This window comes from Drosophila persimilis, unplaced genomic scaffold, assembly GCF_003286085.1.
Source record: "Drosophila persimilis strain 14011-0111.01,24,50 unplaced genomic scaffold, DperRS2 tig00000002-arrow-pilon, whole genome shotgun sequence".
Lineage (NCBI taxonomy): Eukaryota > Metazoa > Arthropoda > Insecta > Diptera > Drosophilidae > Drosophila > Drosophila persimilis.
Window position 1 is genome coordinate 16,196,082 of NW_020825289.1, and position 26,196 is coordinate 16,222,277.

The window sequence follows — 26,196 nt, forward strand, 5'->3', positions numbered from 1 at the left end:
TGATCTAGCTAGTAATATTCAACGGAATATCAAAAACGACGAATATGTGAAGTAGAGCTTGAATTCGACAGTATATTTACGGTATGTTTTTAAAACGAGGCGGTATCTTTGGTATATTTTTGAGGGTCGGACGGTATGTTTTATCGCTAAATCCGCGGTCACACTGAACAAGAAGTACGCAAACCGTCGAGCGCGATAAAACTGAAAAACGGGAAAACATTTGGCAAAAGCGACGCTTGACAAACCGCAACCAATGCATACCAAGTAAATCTGTAGCAGAGCAGTCGCGCCGCGCAGCCCACGCCCACCCAGCCAGCGACACACCACACCGCGAGACGAACAACGAGACAGGGAGCTCCACTCACACCACAGCACACTCACGCCCACAGAGACAGGGCGATGTCACACCTACCTGTGCCACTGTACGGCTTCGCAGCGTTTTTCATGATTTTCTGGTTTGGCACCTGGATGGTCCATCTGATAGCCATTTGCTACGGGAAGTACAAGCTGCACAAGAAGTCGTGCAAGCTGCCGCCAGAGTCGTCGCCACTGCCGGGTGTCTCCATCCTTAAACCGCTGATGGGCGTGGATCCGAACTTGCAGCACAACCTGGAGACCTTCTTCACGATGGACTATCCCTTGTACGAGCTGCTTTTCTGTGTGGAGGACAAGGACGATCCGGCCATAAAGCTGGTCGAGGGCCTGCTGGAAAAGTATCCCCGGATAGACGCCCGGCTCTTTGTGGGCGGCTCTGATGTGGGCGTCAATCCGAAAATCAACAACATCCATCCCGGCTACATGGCGGCAAAGTTCGATTTCGTTATGATCTCCGACAGTGGCATTAAAATGAAGAACGACACGCTGCTGGACATGGTCCAGAACATGTCCGAGAAGCACGCCCTGGTCCATCAGATGCCGTTCACCTGCGACCGGGAGGGATTTGCCGCCATTTTCGAGAAGGTCTTCTTCGGCACCGTCCAGAGCAGAATCTACCTATCGGCCGATGTTCTCGGCATAAACTGCCACACGGGAATGTCGTGTCTTCTGCGGAAAGCAGTCATCGATCAGCTGGGCGGCCTAAGGGCCTTTGGCTGCTACCTTGCGGAGGACTTCTTTATCGCCAAAGGCGTAACGAAGCTGGGATGGAAAATGAGAATCTCCAACCAGCCCGCTCTGCAGAACAGCGGACTGTGCGACATCGGCAGCTTTCAGGCGCGGCTCATACGATGGGCTAAGCTGCGCGTGGCCATGGTGCCCACGACCATCCTGCTGGAGCCGCTCTCCGAGTGCATGATTCTGGGGGCTTTTGCGGCCTGGTCAGCCTCGGTTCTGTTCAACTGGGACCCCCTGGTGTTCTACATGGTGCACATACTCTGCTGGTTGCTTTCCGACTGGCTGCTGCTCTCCATAGTCCAGCACGGCTCAATGCCGTTCCACAAGTTCGAGTTTGTCATTGGCTGGCTGTTCAGGGAGCTGACGGGGCCCTATCTGTTCCTGCACGCGCTCTGGGACCCGGCGATACGTTGGCGAACTCGCACCTTCAAGCTACACTGGGGTGGCATGGCCTACGAGCTGAACACACCCGCCGATTGTCAAACCGCACCGCTGCAGCCACAGCCGGCGCCGACGTTACCGACGGATTCGGGTCAAGCGGTGGCGGAGGTCACGCCAGCGGCCACATTCTGTACAGGAGCGAAGCACCGTCTGCTGGTGTCGTAGCAGCAACTAGTTAAGTTAACTATTTTGTACTTTTGAGTAACTCAGCGGACTGCAAACGTAGACGGAAGACGGAGCTGGTGACTGGTGACGTCTGGTAGTAGTATTATTAGCTAAACCCTTAGTCACTACGTAAGCATAGACTTAATGCTGTAAAAAAGAACAGACTCGACTCCACCCTCATGCATAGGCATAGCGCACACCCCCCCACACCCACACCTACATCCAAAGGTCCAGCTTTAAGGGAATTCAGTTAATAGCTGCGTTTAGACACACTACAGTCTTTGACATGCAGCGTGGCATGCCAGTGTAGATTAGATTAGATTCGAGGCTGAGGCATTGATTCGACTCATTGACAAACAACCGAGCGTCGCCGACTTGTGTTTCTCAGATCACATCAATCTGGGCCTCTAGGGCCGCCGAGCTTGTGGCACAGTTTGGTGGCTTCGCGCAAACTGGTTAGCAATTCCTAGTTTCTACGACATAAGTTGTTGCTTTGTATATATAATGGTATATATTTGTAGCCAACATTTACACCCCACCCCTAGCCTGTACAGACATTTTGCGATCGCGAATAATACTCGTTGCGAGACATAGTTGTAGTTAGCAGACGTTTATAATTATTTTTTTTCTGCTCTTGTTGTTGCTTTTTCGTATCGTAATTATTGATTATTTTGTATAGCTAAGCCCACCCTAGGTATGATTTATATAGTTTGTAGATAAATAGTCTTATTAGTTGCGTCTTTTGTTTGTTTACTGCAGCTTCTGTACATAAATAAGCTCCGATAAAGAATGCCATTGAATAAATCAAATTTACATGATCGTGCCCATCCTAGCTCCATTACGATTGATTGATGTTTGTTCACTGATATCATTATATCATTTAGAGCTTAGCATAAACAGATCGCTCTTATCAGCACATGAGTATGACTCAGACAGTGTCAGGGGCCAGCCACTAGAGCGCTTGTCAAAACACAATTATTGGTAATGTGGGAAAAGCTGAGCTGAGTCACGTCTACACCACCACCACCACCACCGCCTCACTCACTTATTTGCCATATTTACTCGCAAGAGTAACATCGCACTACACACTTGACGCGATCGTCTCTTCTCCGTTCTAATGCGGGTCTTCACAAAAATAATGATCTTGTACAGTTGTTGGAATTATGTTTTTGGGGTGTGGGGAGCAAGGGTCAAACTGGACTAGATTAGTATTACGCACGGTTGGAGAGTCAAGTTTAAGAACATTTCAAAAGTATTGCTTGCATCATGACATGATGGCTGCCTAGGAGATTGTTCTTGTGGAAATATTCCTCATTCTCATTTCTCATTCCTCCTATCGTATGGAACTTAAACCGAGTAAAAAAACACAAACATATTTATGAATTGCGGGTCTACAGATTAGAGTCGGCATATCAGTAGCACAGCGGAGGATCGAGAACGAATCCCTTAATTCACTCCCCGCGACGCCTTAAGCCTATAAATTAAGTAAAAAATTAATAGAAAACGTACAATAGAAAACGTAAACATACATATATGAATATGAGTAGCTATTAGTTTTACGGCAGTACAGCTGCCAATGGTAAGGCCAATTAGAAGCGAATGCTGCTATTTTGTGTACACTCTGCGATGCCCTAAAATGGTGCAAAAGTAATTAAATCCAAATAACGAACAGTAGAAGCGGGAGATCGAATGGAACTTCCGAATTGGAACACGTTCCTCGGATCGTTGGAGGCTATTATGTAAATTCGGCCTCAATATCGGGCCTCTCATCAAACCCTATTGCTGGGTCACCCATGTTTAACTTAAACTAGAGCCAATTATTAGTTGATTGATTAGATTATACAGAGGTTTGAAACCCCTTCGTATCTAGCTGAGATTAATGTGAACTATTGTTTGATTTGCTGCTGCGGAAAGACACTGCAGAACATAAGGCAAAGTCGATTAACAAGCTGATAAGAAAGTAAATTGTACTATTTTCAAAATAGTATTTTGTAAATCTATTTGTTACTAAGGCTAAAGCTAGTCGAAGCAAAGGTAATTATACCAAATAAAACGCAAATGGCAAAAATAGAACATCATGACCAACAACCCACAATCTCAATTCATTCTTCTTCCAGTAATGTTTACATTCTGGAATTACGCTCATAGCCTTGCTTGCCTTGCCCGATAAGGCATGAATCATCTGATTCATGATACAGCGATGTGATGCGTGCTCTGCTCATGGATGTGGATCGGCCGTTTGTGATTTACAATTTTTAGGACCATTCCATTCAAAATGGCGACTTGGGACGTACTTCCAATCACCATATTATATTTGCGAACTATCTAATCAATTTTTGACAATTTATGAGTTCTTGAATTATGGCAAGTGCGCCAACCGCTAGACACGTGAATCGGGGACAAGCGTTGGATGAGCCATTTCCTCCGGAGGTGTGTCGGAGAAAACCTAGTGGAACACTCATTCGCGCGCAAACTACGAAAGTGAATGCGTAACCCTTATCTATGAGAATTCCGGTGGTTTTGGCGTATTAAGATATCATGCTATTTTCCAGATAGTAAGTTCAAGCGAGCTGAACGTCGTACTACACCAGAAGCCATGTGTAAAGTTCGGTACGTTGGCAAGAATAGCCCTCTCGTCCCATAAATAAATGGCCTCGCCCTATCTCTAAGTGCAGGGCTTGCTGTAATCTCTGTCTGCAGTTGTATTTGCACTTGAAATTTGTCTGCCACTCTTTTAAAAATTGCGCGTATTCGATTGATTAAAATCGATATGTCGATAGCTGCTGAAATCAATAGGAACGATTCCGTCTTATTTGTTTTTGGTTTTTCCTTTCTCGCTAAAACCTTGTTTTAGGCAAAATCCAATAAAAGCAAGTATTTAAAATAGTCCAATCAAGTAGAAAATTGATTCATTAATGGCCTACAATTATGTGGGCAGAGCTAATGGTTTTAGTTAGGCAGCATTATTCAACGGAATAAACAAATTGAACAATTGGAACGATTTTTCTCTTACGTTTTATTACGTTTCATTTGTTTCACCCTTTTCGATAAAACGTTTTTTAAGCAAAATCCAATAAAAGCAAGTAATAAAAATAAGCCAGTTAAGCAGAAAATTGATTTATTAATCGTATAAAACTAGGTGGGCATAGCTAAATGTTCTATATAGTTAGTAATAATCCACGGAACATCAAAAACGAGGAATATGTATAATTGAACTTGAACTCGTTAGTATATTTTTAAATGAGACGGTATGTTTCGGTATATTTCTGACAGTCGGACTGTATATTTTATCAATAAGTCCGCGGTCGCACTGGCCAGAAATTCGCAAAAAAAAATTATTTAAAAAAAAGGGTATAAACAATAGTCAAAGTGCCAAGAACCTTTATGTACAAGTTCATATGAATGTCCGTGCGAAGGTGGGGTGAAGCTGAGAAAGTGTGCATATTGTCTAATTCCCAATTCAAAATAGTTTTTCCCAATGTGAAAAATCTATACAATGCCTCCACTCAACCCCCCCCAAAAAAGTGTTTATCAGACGCACGCACACACTGCCGTAGGTCCACCGGGTCGAGACCCTGTGTGGACTTGACTGCGTGGGAGTAAGCGGAAATATTGGAAAATTCTTGCAAAATTTGTCTGGTCTCGGTTTGTTTATACATCAAAGTTGTCTATTGATGTTTAGCAGGCCGCCTCGTCGTGACTTTTATGACTCTCAGACGGGCAGAAATATGAATATTAGTCTAGAACGATATTTCGATACCCTTGACTTTGAGGTCAATTAATTAATTTAAAATGTTAAGCAGTTGCATATACGAGTATGCACAGAAAAAAAATGATTTAAATTCCAATTGCACACATGCATGTATGTACGTATGTATATGCATTGTCCAGCAAACTTGGCGAGAGTGCCTAAATGCTCGAGAAAAGGGTATGGAAAACTAAAGTACACCCACAATTAACAATTTCCTATTCATTCTTGCAGATGTCTTAGCCAAGTGTGGTTGGAAGAGCCCGAGAAACCAGAATCATTCCGAGAAAAGGATTAGATAATTCCAGAAAGACAGACAGACAGACATAGAGATGGCCATGTCAAAGGTGATTCGTGTGCTGGAAAAGTCTATAGCTCCGTCGCCGCACAGTGTATTGCTGGAGCATCGCCACAAGAGCGACAGCATCTTGTTCGAGTCACACGCTGTGGCTCTGCTGACGCAACAGGAAACGGACGTGATAAGGAAGCAGTACACGAAAGTCTGCGACGCCTACGGATGCTTGGGAGTCCTGCAGTTGAATGCCGGTGAGAGCACCGTGCTGTTCCTGGTGCTGGTGACCGGCTGCGTGTCCATGGGGAAGATCGGAGATGTGGAGATCTTTCGAATCACGCAGACGACCTTCGTGTCGCTGCAGAACGCGGCCCCCAATGAGGACAAGATTAGTGAGGTGCGCAAGCTGCTCAATTCCGGAACGTTCTACTTCGCCCACATCAATACTAGCGCCAGTGCGACGGCTGGCACCTCCGGATCTTCATTCAGCAAGTTCGACATCACACTGTGCGCCCAGCGGCGGCAGCAGACCTCGGAGACGGACAACCGCTTCTTCTGGAACCGCATGATGCACATACACCTGATGCGCTTCGGCATTGACTGCCAGTCGTGGCTACTCCAGGCCATGTGTGGCTCCGTGGAGATTCGCACTGTCTACGTAGGGGCCAAGAACGCCCGGGCAGCCATTATTTCCAGGCTAAGCTGTGAGCGGGCCGGCACCCGGTTCAACGTGCGCGGCACCAACGACGAGGGCTACGTGGCCAACTTTGTGGAGACGGAGCAGGTGATCTATGTGGATGGGGAGGTTACCAGCCATATCCAAACCAGGGGCTCAGTGCCACTCTTCTGGGAGCAGCCGGGTGTGCAGGTGGGATCGCACAAAGTCAAGCTATCTCGAGGCTTCGAGACCTCCGCTGCCGCTTTCGATCGACACATGAGCATGATGAGGCAGCGCTATGGCTATCAGACGATTGTGAATCTCCTGGGCAGCTCACTCATCGGCAGCAAAGAGGGCGAGGCCATGCTGAGCAATGAGTTCCAGCGGCACCACGGCATGTCCGCTCACAAGGATGTACCTCACGTGGTATTCGACTATCACCAGGAGTGCCGCGGCGGCAACTTCTCCGCTTTGGCCAAGCTGAAGGAACGAATTGTGGCCTGTGGGGCCAACTACGGTGTGTTCCATGCGTCCAATGGTCAGGTGGTCCGAGAGCAGTTTGGAGTTGTGCGCACCAATTGCCTGGACTGCCTAGATCGCACGAACTGTGTGCAGACCTACCTGGGCTTGGACATGCTCAACCTGCAGCTGGAATCGCTGAAGATGGGGGGCAAGCAGCAGAACATTTCGCGTTTCGAAGAGATCTTCCGCCAGATGTGGATTAACAATGGCAACGAGGTGAGCAAGATCTACGCCGGTACGGGCGCCATTCAAGGCGGCTCCAAGCTGATGGATGGGGCCCGTTCGGCGGCCCGGACCATACAGAACAACCTTTTGGACAACTCCAAGCAGGTATGTGTCTTCCATAAACAAGAGGAAAACTTATTAACAGCCACTGGAAATCATTTCAGGAAGCAATTGACGTTCTCCTGGTGGGCTCGACACTCAGCTCGGAGCTGGCTGATCGGGCACGGATCCTGCTGCCCTCCAACATGCTGCATGCCCCCACAACGGTGCTCAGGGAGCTGTGCAAGCGCTACACGGAGTACGTACATCCGCGCATGGCCCGGATCGCCGTAGGCACTTACAACGTGAATGGCGGAAAGCATTTCCGGAGTATTGTCTTCAAAGATTCCTTGGCAGACTGGCTGCTAGACTGCCACGCCATGGCTCGATCCAAAGCCCTTGTGGATGTGAACAATCCCTCTGAGCATGTCGATCATCCAGTAGACATCTATGCAATTGGCTTCGAGGAGATCGTGGACCTGAATGCCTCGAACATCATGGCAGCCAGCACGGACAACGCCAAGCAGTGGGCCGAGGAGCTGCAGAAGACCATCTCCCGGGACAACGACTATGTGCTGCTTACCTACCAACAGCTGGTGGGCGTCTGCCTTTACATATACATACGACCGGAGCATGCTCCCCACATCCGGGACGTGGCCATTGATTGTGTGAAGACGGGCCTGGGCGGGGCCACGGGAAACAAGGGAGCCTGTGCCATCAGATTCGTTCTCCACGGCACTTCAATGTGCTTTGTGTGCGCCCACTTTGCGGCCGGCCAGTCGCAGGTGGCGGAAAGGAACGCCGACTACTCTGAGATCACCAGGAAGCTGGCCTTTCCCATGGGCAGGACCCTGAAGTCGCACGATTGGGTATTCTGGTGCGGAGACTTCAACTACCGCATCGACATGGAGAAGGATGAGCTTAAGGAGTGTGTCCGCACCGGCGATCTCTCCACGGTCCTCGAGTTTGATCAGCTGCGGAAGGAGCAAGAGGCCGGCAACGTTTTCTCGGAGTTCCTGGAGGGGGAGATTGGCTTCGATCCGACCTACAAGTACGATCTCTTCAGCGACGACTACGACACGTCGGAAAAGCAGCGGGCGCCAGCCTGGACAGACAGGTGTCTCTGGCGCCGGAGGAAGGCTCTAGCCGAGGGCGACTTCCCCTCTTGGAATCCTGGCAAACTCATCCACTACGGACGCTCCGAGCTGAAGCAGAGTGATCATCGTCCCGTCATCGCCATCATTGATGCAGAGATTATGGAGATCGATCAGCAGCGCCGACGGACAGTCTTTGAGCAGGTCATCAGGGATCTGGGACCCCCAGACTCTACGATTGTGGTGCATGTCATGGAATCTTCGGTCGACGACGAGGGGCCCACCATCTATGACGAGAGCGTGATGTCTGCCCTGATTGCCGAGCTGTCAAAGATGGGTGAGGTTACCCTCGTGCGCTATGTGGAGGACACCATGTGGGTGACCTTCCGAGACGGCGAGTCGGCCCTGAACGCCGCCGCCAAACGGAGCACACAAGTCTGCGGCCTGGAGCTGGTCTTCGAGCTAAAGTCTTCTGACTGGCAGCACTTGGTGGACAGCGAGATCGAGCTATGCACCACAAACACCATTCCGCTGTGTGCTAATCCCACAGAGCAGGCCCAGCTGTTGCAGGTATCGCCGGAGGTTCCTCAGCGGCCCAAGCAGCCACCGACGCGTCCTCCCGCTCGCCCGCCCATGCCCATGTCGCCAAAGAACTCGCCACGTCATATCCCTCATGTCGGGGTCATCAGCATCGTCCCCAAGCCGGCCAAGCCGCCGATGCCCCCCCAGCCCCTGATGCAAGCGCCCCTCCAGCCGATGCAAGCGCCTCCTCGGCCGCCTGCCATGGACAACACACCCTCCTCCAAAACGCATTCCCCCACAGAGCTGGCCTCCGTCTGTTCATCGGGCTCATCTTCGGGCAAGGCATCACCCACTGGCTCAGCAGTGGCCTCCGGTCCGCCCACTCCTCCGCGTCAAATGCAAAGCAAGCAAGCCACGCCCGTCTCTACGCCCTCAAGGCAGTTGCCGCCCTCGTCGTCTGCCGCAACACCATCATCGAAGCAGCCATCGCTGGAGATGCCGGACACCGCCTACGAGACCGCTAGCAATATATACGAGGAGATCCAAGACGACGTTCCCGCACCGCGCCACCCACCCCCGGCTGGACCGCCTCCAGTCATTGGCGGCGGCCCTGTGGACAGCCCTCGACGCCAGGCTGGAGCAGCTGGAGCACCGATGGGTCCCCCGCCACCGCTCCCGAATCGAGGTCGTGGTCCGCCACCGATACCAAATAGAAGCGGCAATGCACCGCCGCTGCCAACGCGACCCACTAACAACTAGGCGGAATAGGCCCATGGGGTGAGTACGAAACTGGTAGTCCTTATTCTCCCTGATCCTCTAATCAGTGTTATTTTTACCCCACAGCTCGCAATCTTACATTCCGCATTTCTGTATTTAACGTTGGAATCGCGTACCGAAATATAATCGAATATATTAACAAACTTGTATAGAGAGAGCGAAGGAGCCACACAACATTACATAGATGAATCTCTGTTTGCGCACGTATCCTGCACACTACCTACTTAAGTTATGTGCTTATTTCGATAGCCTCTAGCCAGAATCAAAACTAAACGAGACTAAATTACGTACCCGTAGAACGTTGCATGTTAGCCCTTTGTTGGATGAGAATATCACTTTTTATGCATGTTTACCGCTGGCCAGACGTACTCACCCCGGTGCACCAATACGCCAAGGATCGCAAGGAACAAAGCCTGAGCTACTTAAGTGGAATTACTCGGCATAAACTTATCGTTTAAACCAACTATATACTATATAGCCGTACTAGTCAATTTATGAAATTATACGAGTACCATTGTTAGGCAGCAGTCGGGCCACGATCGCAATACAATTTGAATGATGATACACCGTACCTATTTATTCTTCACTCGCAAGCTGCTGTTGGCTAACATGTTGATTAATTATATATAGTTTCAATCGCGGTTGGGCCTTCCATCGCACTTGAGTTCGACTTGACTACTCGTACAATATATGAAGAAATACAATATCAAAGAAATTGGGAGTTTGCAATTGCTCTGTTCAAATGTTGAAGTTACGCATAAGATTAATCCCCGATCGAATGGCAAGCATATAAATATACTATTAAATAAATTATGTACAATTTAATCTACATCTTGCTCCGGTTTATTGCAGTCCACGAATCAAACACAACGCAAATGGAAACAAAAACTTAACACTCCACCGGCCATTCCTGTCGGTCCAATTAGAACCACTTGGGCATCGCATCGTTGGGCAGGTTCTTGTGGTTGGGAAGAGCCGTGCATTGCCGCTGCTGTCGCCAGAACTCTTGTCGTTTGTGGAGGAACTCGACCGCCTCCTTGGCAAACGTGGATATGTTCTCCGTATTGGTGTCGGCGCGTACCAGGTCCGGATGTAGCAACAGCTTCTCCAGATACTCTTTGTCCACGCATAGCTCTCCCAGGAGCTTCCGAGCATTGCGGCGCTCCAGGTCCGCCTTAGTGGGCTTCTGACGCGTCGTCTGCGGACGGGGACTGTTAAGCATCTGCGACTTTGACATGTTGTCGTCAGACTTGCGCGACTTGCCGCTCTTTGGGGCGGACGGAGGGGCACGCGGCTTGGTGCCGATGGTGTTCTCGATGGCTTCTTGGGTCTTTTGCACGCCCAGTCGGAAGGATGCCAGCTCGGGGCGAGCGCGTAGTCCGCGGTGGAAGAACATGAGGCTCTGCTCGAACTGGCCCAAGTAATAGAGCGACTCCGCCTTTTGGTAGATGGCTCGTATATTGTTCTTCTCCTCTCCGAGGGCCGTCTCCGCGTCCTGCAGTGCCTTGGAGGCTTCGCCCAGCAGCAGATAGCACTTACTGCGCGATATCAAGGCATTGATGTCCGTGCTGTTCAGCTCCAGAGCCTGAAAAACAGAGGGACCGACCATTAGAAACGGAAAGCTAGAAAAAGGAATGTGGAGTGGCAGTGTCAATGGGAGGATGTTTCAAGGAAGGACCTTGCAGAAGAAGTGGATGGCATTCTCGGGATTGGCATTCTTGATCTCCTTGAGCCCCAGAGCTATGACCGAGCTTATGTCTGCCTCGTCGGGTATGAGTAGCGCCTCGTTGCGGTCCTGCTTCTGTTTGATCTGCAGACTCTGTTTGATGTCGAAAGCCCCGGCGCTAACGGCAGCCGCTCGATCCTTGTCCGTGTAGAAGTCCACGAAGTTCTCCTTGGGCTTCTTCTTCTTGGCGATCTGCTCCTCGATGCGTTTTCGGGCCGCCCGTAGCTCTGCCTCGATGCGGTTGCCTCGCTTGCCTCCGGCAGCGTCGCCACCGTCTTCAGCCTGCTTGCCACGCCCCGCACGGTCGCCCGACGACCTGCGACCGCCGCGCGACTCGCGGCGATCCCATATGGGCGGCTTGTGGGAGCTGCGACTTCCGCGACCCTTTGACCTTTTGTGCGACTCGTCCAAGGACTCCTCGTCTGCATTGGCGCCCGTCCGGATGAAGCTCTGCAGAAGCTCCTGCTCCTTGTCCACAGCGAGGATGTTGTTCAGCACACTCGACATTTCCATAGAGCTTCTCCCAGTAGCTACAATCAGGGCCAAAACTTGGTGTGAAAATCTGACACCTTCCTATGACAGCGCCAAACAAATGGTAATTGATTCGCCCGTTGAACTGTTGCCAGGGGAACGGAATCTGGCGCCTTTGATGGGTCAACAATCGATACCAAATAACAACAAGGAACAGCTTTTGAAAAGCTTTGAGTGTCGGCAGGTGGCGCTCGATGCTGTGTATAAGGTGTGTGTCGTGTCGTGTAGAAATGCCCGTTTTTTAAATATATTGAAAACTACACTTTTAAAACTACGTCAATCTTATAAAAAGAATATGCTGCCTCAATAAAATTATAAATTAAAAATCAATTATACACCGGCCAACGTTCCTATGTATTATTATATTTAATTTTTCGACGGTATCGGTGTAAGTACTGTAAATTCTGATTTCTGTATGCACTGTAAGTTCTTAATTTTTGGATCCTCAATAGGACCTGACTCTCTAAAGACTCACCTGATTGTAGCCGAACAAAGCCTTATCATATTCGCGCACTTTCATGTGGTTATTGGACTGATCACAGAGCAGCTTGATGGTGGTCTCGATCTCCTCGATAGTGTCCACCTTCTGCTTCTTCCGCGGCATTCTGCTAAGTTACGTGTGATCCTGATGGCTCAATGGTAACTCCTTGGACGCGAGACCCAGTCGTAGACTTTAAAGGTAGTACTCGGTTCAGCACGCCGGTCCTATCCGGCGGACGTCCGTTCGCACCACTCGTTGCTGGCAAACTGAGTTGTTTCACCTTCGCCTCATATTTACTTGGCCTGTGGCTTGTCTATGGCCCGACTCCTACGGCTCCTCCTGCTCCTTCACCACCTTCCCCCTGTTGCTGATAGTTATGGCAGCCCTTGGGCTCTTCTTTGGTCTGTATGTTAGTTTGCATGCGCTGACAACCCGCAATAAACTTCAATAAAGTTACATTATTAATATCTCAGGAAACCCGTGCTCTAGGGGCAAGAGGCTCGGAGCAGCGAACGGATTAATTAATTGCACTTGATTGAAATTAAAGCCCGATCCGCGGATAGCTTTAACCAGTTCGAGACAAAGTCACGCACAGTCGGAGTCGTGCAGCAAAACGCCAAATGAGTTTTGAAAGGGGGCGGCTGCCCGAACAAATCCAATTAGAAGCAAGCTGATAAGAGCGGGGCCACAAAGCCGAAGCCTCCACCTGGGCAATCAATATGCAGCAGGGAGGGGGGCTGTGTGTGGGGGGTGGCAGAGAATGGGGCTAGACGAAACAGATTTTGGAAGGGCTCTATCCCTGAGCTACTGTCTGCCACTGTCTCTGTCTTTGCTTCTGCCACGGCATTCACTTGTTAAGAACATTCATTTCGACATATTTATGAAACCAAGCAAATTGCCATTAATTTTCTTGTATGGTTTTTAGAGTAAATAAATAAGTCTGATGTCGGAGCAGGTCGAGTCGGGTCTTGCGTGCTCCTGCCTCATTTTGACTGTGGCAGCAACCTTCGCGGTGGCGTGGCAAAACAATTTCATTTCCCCGCCCCCCAATGATGACGAGAATGCCTTAATGCCCGAGACATTTTGTGGCCTATCCCCAAAACCAGCCCCTGCCCCGAACTGACTGATTGCCGTTCCGGTTACGACGTTGCAGACATGACGTTAGAAATTATGATATTTGCATTTGTTCAAGTTGCCCCGAAGTTATCCTTGTGGATGTCGCCGGAATGGGCAGGCGACGAGCCGGGTCCGGGTTAATGGGTATGTCGGTTTGTCCTTAATACCGATTTGCGTTTACGACAACTCCAATTCTTATGATGATAATCGCATCAATTGATGACCTGATTGATGGCCCATGCAAACGTAGATCAGACCATACCTGTTGAATGGAATCCAATCATGAATGAACGGCTCATTCTTGAAGCAATGAACAATATTGAATTTTGAGTTTATTAGATCAACAGATCTACATGAGATCGACTTTTGTAAGGGCGACGTGAACGATTCCGTTTCTTATGTCGGAACTAAGACGGTGGGCAGGGAAAAATAAAATAAATTCGCACACGCGCACTTCCAAAATTGCATCACATCCCTTTGTAATACCTGCACACCCTGAATAAACATATGAGATGCACAACTGAAACCAACAGAAACAGTGTACAATATATATCCGCCTGATCCAATGACAATGTGACACTTACTTGGCAATATTATCGACAAAACGGAAGCCCATGGCAGAATATGGCTTATAGATTTCCCTATACGAAACCAAGTTTTTGATGGCTGCGAAGTAAAACCAATGATATATCAAGGGTAATACTGAGAATCCGATGAACTTTGGACTGTAGGATTTGAACTTACCAAGAACAATCCCAAAAGTATGAATATTCCAGAGAGCATGTGCAATATGGCAATTATAAGACTTATAATATTCGCGATAACTAGGAAAGTGCTTCTACCCTTTCTAGTATCTGTATGTAAATAGACAAATTTCCGATCCAATCGGCTTACTTTTTCTCGCTCACTCCGCATTTATTAGCCATTACTCACCCCAGCTATCACTATAGCTTTTACCTTGTATTACAGGTTTTTTCAATTCATTGCTTAAACTGAAGATTATTGATATTAATATAAGTAAACCAATGGCTAAGTTCCATGCTCCAAAGAAAATGCACCATATTCTATCAGGATAACAATCGAAAGACCCACAATTGCAAATCAAACACATTTTGAACTAGAAATTTTAATTCGAAAAAAATGAGAAAAGTATTATTTTCCAAAACAATAAATAAATTTGAAATTTAGTTCAATTTTTAGAACTGATTTTTTGTGACTGAGCACAATGAACAATTCCCGACTTATTTCTGAACGTTCACTATGATCAAAAATTTATAAGGAGTTCTCAGCTGAAAAAAATATTTTGATATTTTCGTATGAGGGATCTAAATTGTTCGCAAGTTAGTCTTGTCTTCCCTGCCTAATTTATATTGAATTCTTAGCAGAGAATAAATATGCAACATTGCCATTCCATTCTTTTATTTGCCGTAGCACACAAATAGTAGAGTATATTTCGTTTTGTTTAAATTAGTTTTATACCAGTTTATTTAGCAAATCAAAACCAATTTCTCAGTACATTCAGCGCATTTAAAAAACTAACAAACTAAACGCTTATAAAGTAGCAAAAAAACTTGATGTAAAATTTGACAAAAAGGTACTATGGGTCGAGAAGGACAAACATAGTACTTGTACATATCAAAAGAGTTGCAGTTGCGTTTTATACAGTGTAGAAAAAGTTGTGGTCAGAAAAAGGTTTAGTTCTTGTTGTCGCTGTTGTTGCTGCTGTTCCTGTGGCTGTGTCTGTGGCTGTTGTTCTCCTTTTTTGTGTGAGTTTCAGTTGGGCTTAGGTTTTGGGGGAAGTACGAGTACATACAAATACAAATGCACGTGCATGCTGTATGCTGTATGCTGTATGATGTTGTTCTTCGAGAGCTCCCCTCCCCCTTTGGTGCACGCTCTGTTGTCGCAGTAGTAGTATGTATGTTTATGTTTAATTAATTATTTATGCATTACACACAATTACACACACACACAATTGATTTATGTTGCTAATTATATATACTTGTATATATATATATGTATTATGTATTAGTATTTTTCGTTCTTATAACTTCTTTTCGCAATGAAAATATGGCATGAGAGCTGAAGAGAATATGGGTTGACTAACAATTAAACAAGTATTGCAGCTAATTTGAGGGCTGAGTCGTTAACATTTCCTTCTGGATTGCGTTTCATTTCAATTGTAAACTTAACAAGTAATTTTTACTATTGCGTGGGATATTGGATTGGATTGGATTGGCTTGGCTTGCGTTGTGTTTCGTACTTCGCACAACTAAAAAATTGTCATTGACAGCGAACGTAAAAACTAAATAAATGCACAATAATCAATGCGTAATCCGATTTTGATTCTTAGCCATGGAAGAAGCAGTGGAGTCGAGCGAAGAACTGGCCGAATAGCTCTCAAACCCATATGGAGTTCTAAATTAATGTGCAATCGCTTTCTAGACATATAATGGTCTCAATTTCATTCTCAATTTCAATAAATATTCATGTTTTTGTGTGTTTTCTAGAAAAAAGTAGAAATAGTTCTCTGGATTTCTTTACTTTTCAGTTTCTATAGTTGCCAGGAAGGTTCAGAGAGTGTTCGTATTCTGTTTGTTGCTTCATTTAGTTTTTTTCGTTTTTCTATTTTAGTTTTTTTTTTTTTGCATTTTTCCTTTTGTGTTCTGTTTTTCGTTTTTTTTTTTAGGAATTACACTAATAATTACATAGTTTTGCTTATGTATAACTTAAAAACATTTTTTCATGCCGTCCAATTCGCAATTTGTATAATTATTCCCAACGGATTATATTTCATTCTGTTTTTCGTGGTGTGAATCGATGGCGCAAACGAACATCGGCTCTGCTCTTTCGAGTTTGGGTATACTATATCGTGATATATCCAATTCGCTTCCATTATTCAGCTAACATATACTCGTATATTCATAAATGTGTATGTCTGTATCTGTCCATCCATGAAGTCGGATGCGCCTGTGTCGTGTGTCGTGTGGTGTGGTATAATAGGTATTATATCTCGCTCGTCTCCGGCCTTTGCTCTACATAATCGTAATTCATAATTAATTCGCTTAATTTTTCCCTCCCTTATATTGGTTTCACTATGCATATAATATATATTAATTATATATTAGACTTCGCACGATTTGCGTGCGTTTCCATTCATATTTGATATTGGGTTCCTTTTGTTTTCGTCGCTTAAAATGTACTTAATTAGAAAAGTCGCCCTCTTCCGTTATCCGTCCGGCATTAGCTTACAGGTAAGTTCTGAATTTATTTTCCTCTCGAATTTATGCATTTTTTTTTTGCGTTTACCCCTCAACGAAAAGTTGTGTGTGACCCAACGATGCCTTCGATTTCCATTGAATTTGTGTTAGTTTTGTTGCTTTTGCTGTTTCTGTTGCTGTTGCTGTTGCAGATGATTATTCATTGTGGCAGATGGCTGCTGATGGCGCTGCTCCGTCCGCAATTCGCACTCCGCACAGTGTACCGAGATGAGCCGTCATCTTCCCTCCGTTCAGATCCAGATCCCGTTCCAGATGGATCTCCATCCGGGTGGATCCTCACTCGCGGCTCATTTAATACCTGCGCGATGTGCCATTATCTCAGGCGTAGAACTCGCGATTGTTCGCATTTTTCGCATAGGAATTGTTAGCCGGCGAGCGTTTCGGCTCGTCCAGGGCATAGGAGCCTTCGTCCTTTTTCCGCATGCGGTATACGATGAACATCACCACGAGAATGGCGCAGAGCAGGCCAACCACGGCACCGCCAATGACAGCTAAGGACCCAGAGCAAAGAGAAGAGATATGGTGAACGATTGTTGGTTGGATGGGAGACTATGTATGGACTCTTACCCGCCAGTATTCCCGGCTGCGAGAAGAAGCTCGACGTGCGATCGTCCTCGCTCATGATGACCACCTCGTTGCCGTTGGGCCTGTGGTCGACGGGCTTCGTGTCGGAGGGCTGGCTGTTCACGTTCGTATTCGGGTCCAACTCGTGCACGTTGCTGCCGCCTCCCGCTGTGCCAAGAAATAGATCAGACAGAGAGATGAGATTGAGAGTCGATTCCGGCGATTATGTATAACCATTTACGAGTATGCCCATGACGTGCAAGCAAAATAATACGAAACAGAGAGTGTGTGTAAGTGAGAGATATAGAGTGGTTGTTGTTGTTGCTGTTGCTGTTGTTGCTGGTGGGTACTCCGATTCCGATCGGAACGAGTGTCTGTTATATCTGTTTCAGCGTGGGCGTGTACGTGTGTGTTAATGATATTTTATGCGGTATATATGTACAAGGCTTACGGTTAGTAGAGTGGACTCGGGACTACGATTACAAGTACAAAGGATACCTTATGCCAATCTCTAAGACTTATACAACTAGACTACGTAGCCACCATTAGAGGGCGTGCGGGAGTGCATGTCCTGCCGGCTCCCATCCGACTGACTGCCTGTCTGATTGTCTGTCCGCCAGCACAAACACAACTCTTGAGCTCATTTCACGCTAATGAGCAGCCGGAAAAGTTTTGGCCAAATGAAAAAAGTTACCAGCAGAGAGCTGGCAGCAATGGAAATTGTGACAAATTTTCATGGGGCCATCTCGCTAAGCTACAGCTAGCAGAGAGAGCTGTTTCGAGTTCTTTCCATCTAAATCTCGAGAATGAAACCTGGGGAGTCCTTGGACACCTCCCAAAGTATTTCGGATCTGGCACGAGAGCGACATGTTGAAATGCTGCAAAATAGGAGCCCTTTGAATGCCTATTTGGCTGTCAAGCAAAGTGAATTTAAATTAATTTAATTGACAGTCCAACACATACATATATGTATGTACACTCCCCCACATCCACATCCACATCCTTTATTTTGTGCGGTCTTTGTTCTCTGTTGAGCTATTGTGTAGCCCCCTTGCGCCCTCTCTGTTTTCTTGTGGATCCGAATACCCTTTGGCCTCAGAAAGCTTAAGACAAACAAATTGCTTGTTGCCCTCAACCCCACCCCGATGTACACCCATGTGTTTGCCCTGGCTGTTGCTCCACCGCACCTTGGGGGAGTAGAGCGGCGCGGAGTGGCATTTTAATTAGGTAATGGCCAAAGGGCTTATTGAATTGCCCCAGACTTATGTGTCGCATTGAGTTCCAAAATCATTGGAAAATTATCAAAGCCCATCCCGAAGCAGAATCTGGCCCGATGAAAACTCCGGAGGTAGTCATAATTCTGACTTTGGGATGGTTTCATCCTATGAAAGACTATTCCCGTCTGTGTCTATCCATCAGACTGATTGTGTGTCTGGCTCTGCGTTTGGACGAAGCCAATAAAGGTGTATCCGCGTGTCTTCTGTCCACGATTCGATGGGGCACAAGGCACTGCAGGACTCAATGGTCTCTACATGTCTCTAGACATGTGACCATCTGTGGACAATTATGCCCGAATTGTGGTCCTGCTGTGTGTGGTCCGCCTCCCATATGCCACATGGTTTGTTTGGTTTGTGTTTGTTCAGGGCGTGGCAGTGGCACAAACATCAAAGCAGGCCATAAATACCCAGCCCACACACCTATCAGATCCACTCCTGGATTGCCATTAGGCTCTGTTTGCACTCCTGCCGTTGCTGATGTTGCTGCTGCACGCCCTCCCCGCTCCATAAATAGTGCTTGCCACACACACAAAGGATGGATGGTTTCGGGGTAAGAGCAACCGTGCCCCAAGTCGTTGCGAGTTTCAGCGAGTGGCGAGTGGAGGCGCTCCTTGGCGTTGCCCGGGACTCGGTGATTTTTCATTTCAAGTGGAGCTCTGTGAGGAGCGCCTGCCAAGTGCTTTCCACTCGAAGAGCAACAAAGCACCAAATCACTGTGCGGCTTAGTGCGAATCCAGAGCTGTTCTTTTGGCTGTGGGAGGGCGGAAAGCGACAGTTTTAATGGAACTTTGGGCCTAGGGCAGGACCCTCTGTGCAGAACCTTGATGCATCTCAATCGATGGATCGATGGGTCGATGAATGGTGCTGGCCCCTCTACCTGTTTCTGTTTCTGTTTGCTACGTATACAAAAGACTCTTAAACTATCCTTAAATTATACGACTTAGAATAGCTTTATCCTAGGTTTAACACTAGAGGCCATGAGAATGAGAATGAGCGTGGGCGTGAGCGTGTGCATGGGGGAAGGAGGCAATGGGATTGTGTTGGCTCTGCGGGAGTTTTTCCAATCGAATGAATAAATAAATGCCAAAAGCAGACAGACTGAATGAATGGATGAGAATTGGTCAGCGCAATGAAAGTGTGGGAATTATGGTGTATTGGCTATTGTGTTGTCGGGGCTGGGTATTCCATGTAAAAGTCCACACAAAAGGAAAGCCCGCAGCATTGTTCGTCGTAGAGTTGACAGAGCGCGCGCTACAGAGAAACCAAGGTAAAACTTAACAAATATATACGTAACTATAACTGTAACTGTAACTGTAACTGTAAGTAATACATCTTTATACTCGAATATGCGTCTCGATAATACCAATCAAGCTACGGAACGTAACAGAAACCAAAGCAAATACCCAAGAAATCAACTACAGTGCAAGCCACAATACTTTGTTTGCTGTTGAAAATGTGCTTAAAGATACAGTAAATAAAATTAAATTAAATAAAATATCAAATAACACAAGATGATGAAAGCAGTGCAGTGCCAGAGATGACAATGCAATCCTCTTCAAAGGATATGCGGGGGACACAACACAAAAGGAATCGCATGGAGGGACGGAGGAGGAGGGCAAAGCAAAAGCACCAATAAAACACACAAAAAAAACATACATATAAACAAAAGCAAACGCATACAAACAAATGATCAAAAAGAAAGTACAAAAACAAAAGGATAAAAATAAAAACCACTGACGTCCGCGCTCTGTGTTGAGGTCTCCATCGTTGCCACCGATTCCGTTTCCATTTCCATCCTCATCGCCGCCATCCACATCGATGATGCGATCATCATCGTCCGTGTCATCGGTATCGCCTTCACCATCATCGTTATCGTTATCGTTATCGCTATCATGATCATGATCGATTTCACCATTGGGAACGGGCTCTGCAAGCCTTGGCTTCTCGGAATCGGGATGATCAATGATGATGTCGTCCTCATCATCGCCCTCGTCGTCATCCTCGCCGCCGCCTTCCACATCGATGCCATCGCCGCTGGCCTCCACATCCACATCGAGATCCTCATCGAAGGCGGGGAAGGGAGGCAAGGGACGGCTCGCTGCGGTGGATTCGGGTACAATGGGCTTGGGCGTGGGCGTGGGCGTGGTTTGGGTGCGATTGGAGGCGGCTGTGGTTGAAGGGGTTGTGGCCGCTGTTGTCGTAGTGCTGCTGCTGCCGGTGGTGGTGGTGGTTGTCGTTGTTGGTGAACTGCTTGTTGTTGTTGTTGTTGTTGTCGAGGTTGTGGATGAGGTTTGTGTTGGTGTATGAGCTGCTGGATATAGAGATGGGGTTGTTGGTGTTGGTGTTCTTGTAGATGTTGTGAATGAATTGTTGTTAGTGTTGTTGGCTCTAGATCTAACGTAACTATAATCTATCCTGGCAATGACTGTAACTACATCTGTATCTGTGTCTGTTGTTGTTGTATCTGTATCTCTTGGTGGTGTAACTGTTTGAGATGGGAGAACTAAGGTGTGTGGTGTGGTGGTGGTAGTGGATGTTGAAGAAGGAGGAGAAGTAGAAGATGTCTCGCTTAGAATAGCTACAAAACTAGCTTGATCTTTACCGATTGTGTTAATGCCAGTGCCACTATGACCACCGATCTCACCACCACTGCCACTGATGATGCCGCCGCTCTGGCCGCCGATGTGATTCTGATTACTGTTATGGTTCGCTGTGGTGCTACTACCAATGATTGTGCCACTATTCGCTGGATGGTGATTGTTATTAAGGTTGGGATTATTATTATTATTATTAATATTATTATTGTTATTATTATTATTAAGATTCTGGCTGTTGTTGTCGATTTGGTTCTGGTTCTGGTTCTGGTTCTGGTTGTTGTTGTTGTTGTTGAATCTACTCGAGATGTGGTCGAGGTCGTCGTTGTGGCTGTTGTCGTTCGATTTATGCTTACTGTTTATGCTGGAGCCGCCGCTCTGCGAGATGCGCGTGTTGTGCGAACCGTGCTGCGAGTGATGGTCCGGCTCGGCGTCCTCGTCATCCGGTCCAAAGCCAGAGCCCGAATAGTCCGGATCCTTCTCTAGATCGTCGTGTATCTGCAACCACAAAGGAGACACAACGGAACGGGAATTAGTTCAGGGCTTGGCCACATTTCTTGAGGGGGTCTCCCAAGTGCTTGTAAAATTATTTGTGCGCAACAAATGGCAGCCATTTCCATGGCGAATAATACGAGCATGTCCTTGAATGTCCGCCCTGCCAGAGCCGTGCCTTGAATGCTTGCTAGAGGGCCACTCACATGGGCCATTGTCTGGCTGCGGCTCTGTGACGGCTTTTGCGGTTTATTTGAGCCCTGGGGCCGACCACCGAGAGGTAGAGGCAGGGCCCAAAATGCCACAGCAACTGTGGCCAGAGCCAGTTGTTGGGGGACAGTCGAATGACAATTTTCCGCCCCAGCCGTAGCCGCAGCCGTAGCCGCAGCAGCCTCCAGGGCTTGTTTATTGACTTTAATTTCGTTTCCCCTTCGTTCTGGCCATAAAAACAGTGACCCAAAAATAGAAAGGCACATCGAGAGTCGGAGGACAGAAACTTAATTGAATTTCTCCGCGCGTTATGGAATGCCCTACAAAGCGCTGGCTTTGTCTTGGCATTTGGCCAGCCCCAACGACACTTGTTGACCCGCCCCAAGGACAGGGCGGGGAGAGAGAGGGGAGTCAGGGCCCTGAGTACTCATAATGAGAACGAGCTAAACAGAATTGAGTGATTTGTAGAGTGAGAACAATTGAGTTTCCCTCCCGCTCTCCCCCACAAAACAGAATTTAAATTACATTTTCCACCACAGCTCTTTATTCTCTCGCATCGCATCCATGGGGGGGGATGCGGGAAAACAGACCCCAATTCTGTTCCACTCATGACCGAAAATCCCAGTGCCGCGGGGGCAACTTTTCCTCCACAAACAACGTATTCGTATGGGAAAAGACAACCGTAAGGGATAAAAGGTGGGTGTGGCGACTGTCGGGATACCTTTTTTATAAACTGCGGTGAATGGGCAAGGCGAATACCAAGGGAAGGTCCTTGGCCTCTTATTGAGTTTCAAGCGAGTGCCCTCATTAAAGGACACTTTTATAAGCTTTTCTCCACAGCGAAAACAGGATGGTTTTCGGTTTTGGTTCATGGTTTTCGAAAGATCTTCTTTCCCTCCCATTAACGCCATACACGCATATCCTTCCGCTGCTTCGCCTGCTCCTGCTTCAGGATGTCCTTCCACTTATTTTGTCAGAGAACTTTCTGGTTTTGTTTGCTTTGCTTTCATTTCGTTTTGTTTCGTTTCGTTTGAAATTTAATTAAAATATTTGCGTATTGCGTATACGCCGCGTCGGCCACTCGGCCACATCCAGACATTTATAATTTTTCGGAGCCCCCCACAGCATCCAATGGCATCCAATGGCATCCACTGGCATCCAATGGCATCCAGTGGCATCCACTAGGCAAACGTTTGACCAAAGTACTCATAAATATCCACCAGGGACACCATGCACCATGCCTCCACATTGGAGGCGCCCCAGAAGTGGCCATAAAGCATGTGGCAAAAAAATGTTTGTCCTGCTGGGGGATGCTTGCAACACTTTCGTTCTGGCCGAGTTTATTTAGAGCGTGGTCCTCTATCCCTTTCGCTGTGTTGCCGCTTGATTTATGCCGCAATTAGCAGCCAGAAAATGGGGCAAGCGGCAGGCGGCAGGCGGCGAACGCGGTGCGGCAGAGTGCCGAGTGGCTGCTTTCCGCATGACTAAGCAGCCTCTCGCCCAGAGCATTTTTTGCATGCTCTTCCCTCCTTGGCTCTTGGCAGTTTTCGCTGCTAAATGAACTCATTTCGAGGGAGCCCGAAACTTGCCCCAAAACTTGCACTCGGGGCGCCTCTGGCTGCTCCCCAAAGTCAAAAAGTAGCCGCTTCTTCGAGCCACAGATCGATGGTGCATGGTGGGTGGGGGGTGGGGGGCTGCGGCCGCAACTGTGGCCTGCAGAGTGCATTGGGAATTTATGCAATAAATTGCTTTGTTAATAAAATACGAGCTGCGGGAACGAGACGGAGTGCCAAGGAGCTGTGCGCCAGCCCCCGCCCCACTCTGCTGGGAGCAGAGAGGTGCAATGTGGGTCATGCATGAATTTAAATGATGTCATTTCGTCCACCATTTTGGCCACCTGCGACTCTCTGCCATGGAATGAAGAGGAAACGTGGCTCTGCTTTCTCCAGCTGCTGCTGCATCGAATTTGCATTTGACTCCCGCCTTCCCCGCATCCCCCGCCTTCCCCACGTCCAGCCTCTTGCCAAAATGGCGTGTGCTTGACACCATTCTGATATATGACAACGAAAATGATATACGAGTGGGTCTCGCGTTGTGTGTGCCTCCGCGAAATTTCCATAAAGCGGAAATTGTTTCAATAAAGCATTTAAAAAACTTCACAAAGCTCCGACTGGCAGGAAGCGAGCGGTTAGAGAGCGGGTAGAGAGCGGGTAGAGAGGGGGAGGGAAAACTAGTTGCTGCCAAGAAAACTCGAGCGAAAAGTCTTGGGGAGAGAGAAAACAGAACGAAAGAAGGCAACAAAAGCAGCGGCAGGCAACCTTCGGAGCTTCCATAATGAGCGCAAATTGTGTCAGTCAGTGCGTTCAACTGCAACAGGGGGCGGGGGTGCCCCGTGGCGGTGGTGGGCTCTTGCAACAGAGGCTGCCAGGCACGTTTCATGCATAAACAAAAAGACTCAGGCGGGGGCGAAGGAGGAGCCTGATGCCGTGCACTTTCTCGACTTGTTTCCACATTTCCCTCAAACATCAGGCAAAAAGTTGTCATGACCGAAAAACGAGAAAAGTTTTCCCAGCTCCCCCCCTTCGTTGTCCTTCCCTCTGTAAGCATAATTGATGCCAGGAATTACATTTGCGAGTGTATTGCCATCATAAAACAGGCTCTCAGCCAACAACGGCAGTGTCCACACATGGCATGGCATCCTGTCCGGCGACTGTCCTGGCCAAAATCCCAACCAAAATACAAGAAGCTTTCAATTTGCAGCATCGCAAAATGTTGCCCAAAAGTTGTTCCCTCCGCACAAAAAAAGTTGTCCTAACGAGTAAATTGTCGATTTGACAATGTTCCCCAAGTGCGTGACTCGAGAGTTGACCGAGTTTTTCCATCCCCCTCCCCACGCTCCCCGTCTGCCATTTGGCCTGTGCTCCCCTTTCTCTGACTTTCATTTGGGAATCCCGACTCCAAGCGGACTCAAAGTATCCAAGTGGCCTGCTAAACATTTGCATTCGGGTGTTTTTGGTATACGTTTCCGTTTGGCCAGGGAAATGGCCAAAGTTACCACAATCCTAGGAAAATTGATAGCCAGAGAGAGGCTTTGTTTCCACTGTTTCTGGAATCGGCAGGCCTCAATAATTGCTAGGAGGCCCTAATTTATTTACATGCAACTTGCAACTTTGGCCTCCATAGGGGGATAGCAACAGGGGAGAGAGGGAGAGATAGGGGTAGAGGAAAACTCAATTTTCCAGCTGGAAGATATCTTACGGCTTTATTTAGACTATGAAATTGAAAATTCGCTTCCTTTTACTTCGCTTGTTGTTTTTCCGACTCTCTCTCTCAACTTTTGAGCTGCCTGGGATATCTGGGATTTTCCTGCACTTTCCAGCCGCTCCCCCCCCCCCCCCCCCACCACCCTCCGCCACAGACTTATTATTTTCCGATTGGCCATTTACATTTAGATTGGGGCGAGGCGTAATCCAATGAGAAGAGCAGAGCACAAAAATGCCTGGGAAAAGCCACACACACACACACACACACACAGACACACAGACAGCGCCACTCATGCATATTCGGGGAGGTATCTGTTCGTGCCACATGCAATTATCATTGTACTTTTTGGTGGGAGGGGGGTTGGTTGGGGCTTATGCTTTTCGTGCCACGAAATAATTGCTTTTTAAATGCAACAAATGAGCAGCGCAGCATCATGGTCCATGCCACACGGCAAATTGAAAAAGTTCTCCGAAAACACCGCCAAGAGGATGTTTTTGTTTCTTTCTTTCTTCTCAAGAGTTGCGAAACTTTCACTCACACACACACAGAGAGATGCATAGAAAGGGGGGAAATTGTGTCGTGGCCTTGCAGCAGCAGCACAACAATTGCTTAGTTGCCTGCCCTTTATCTGCCACGTTTGTTTTCTTTTCCTTTTCTTTTCCCCTTTCCATCTGCGGCACGAGGCACTCTTTTGTTGGCCAAACGCTGTTGCATATTGCTCGGCGCGCTGCCTGCGGCATAATGTGGCACTTAATTGGCAGCTGCATTGCAGCCTCCCGTCCGTCAACCAGGAGGTGGCACCATTTATCAGGCTCTCGTCTGTCAGCGTTTGGCTTTTTTCTACCAATGGCCGATGGGCCCCCCCCCCTGGCAGAGCCCGGGGCCTGTGCATATTTCATTTGTGGCATATATCCCTTGGCCATCCTTCGATAGTCCGGGGGTTAAATGCTTCTTCTTTGCCGTAAATTCCCTTCGCTTTAATGATTTTTTCATGTCCAATTGACACAAATTCCGCTTATCGAGCAATTCCTCTCCCTCTCTAATCTCCCCCCTTGGGCCAGCTC

At 47.6% G+C, this 26,196-nt stretch overlaps 4 protein-coding genes across 9 annotated transcripts in view; 2 read left to right on the top strand and 2 right to left on the bottom strand.

Moving 5' to 3' along the window:
• The first annotated feature begins 179 nt into the window (after positions 1 to 179).
• On the top strand, positions 180 to 2,542 carry LOC6592224 (ceramide glucosyltransferase). The gene has a single exon (XM_002018007.2). The coding sequence runs from the start codon at positions 400 to 402 to the stop codon at positions 1,717 to 1,719; it is 1,320 nt and encodes a 439-aa protein (XP_002018043.1). The 5' UTR covers positions 180 to 399; the 3' UTR covers positions 1,720 to 2,542.
• A 2,548-nt stretch (positions 2,543 to 5,090) lies between these two features.
• On the top strand, positions 5,091 to 10,411 carry LOC6593213 (synaptojanin-1). The gene is made up of 4 exons (XM_026984997.1): positions 5,091 to 5,135; positions 5,702 to 7,269; positions 7,329 to 9,596; positions 9,663 to 10,411. Exons 2-3 carry the CDS (start codon positions 5,800 to 5,802, stop codon positions 9,576 to 9,578), a joined length of 3,720 nt encoding a protein of 1,239 aa, XP_026840798.1. The 5' UTR covers positions 5,091 to 5,135; positions 5,702 to 5,799; the 3' UTR covers positions 9,579 to 9,596; positions 9,663 to 10,411.
• On the bottom strand, positions 10,412 to 14,567 carry LOC6593212 (tetratricopeptide repeat protein 25). 2 transcript variants are annotated; one of them, XM_026984999.1, is made up of 5 exons: positions 14,384 to 14,567; positions 14,195 to 14,304; positions 14,035 to 14,116; positions 12,329 to 13,970; positions 10,412 to 11,181 (listed from the first exon to the last, which is right to left on the bottom strand). In XM_026984999.1, the coding sequence occupies exons 4-5, from the start codon at positions 12,455 to 12,457 to the stop codon at positions 10,519 to 10,521; spliced, it is 792 nt and encodes a 263-aa protein (XP_026840800.1). In that variant the 5' UTR covers positions 12,458 to 13,970; positions 14,035 to 14,116; positions 14,195 to 14,304; positions 14,384 to 14,567; the 3' UTR covers positions 10,412 to 10,518. The 2 variants fall into 2 exon arrangements, with proteins under 2 accessions (XP_026840800.1, XP_026840799.1); XM_026984998.1 differs by lacking the exons at positions 14,035 to 14,116; positions 14,195 to 14,304; positions 14,384 to 14,567 and adding an exon at positions 11,275 to 11,852 and having other exon boundaries at positions 12,329 to 12,372.
• Positions 14,568 to 14,906: 339 nt separating this feature from the next.
• LOC6593211 (syndecan) overlaps positions 14,907 to 26,196 on the bottom strand; it is a 93,358-nt gene continuing 82,068 nt past the window's right edge. Inside the window, exons 4-7 of one of the 5 annotated variants that reach the window (XM_026986841.1) lie at positions 21,523 to 21,664; positions 21,175 to 21,318; positions 17,299 to 17,463; positions 14,907 to 17,222 (exon numbers count right to left, since the gene is read on the bottom strand). In XM_026986841.1, coding sequence (XP_026842642.1) covers positions 17,050 to 17,222; positions 17,299 to 17,463; positions 21,175 to 21,318; positions 21,523 to 21,664 — 624 coding nt within the window. In that variant the 3' untranslated portion in view covers positions 14,907 to 17,049. Of the gene's footprint in view, positions 17,223 to 17,298; positions 17,464 to 20,310; positions 20,884 to 21,174; positions 21,665 to 26,196 lie in introns of all 5 variants that reach the window. The other 4 variants (XM_026986839.1, XM_026986838.1, XM_026986840.1 and 1 more) reach the window with 4 other exon arrangements.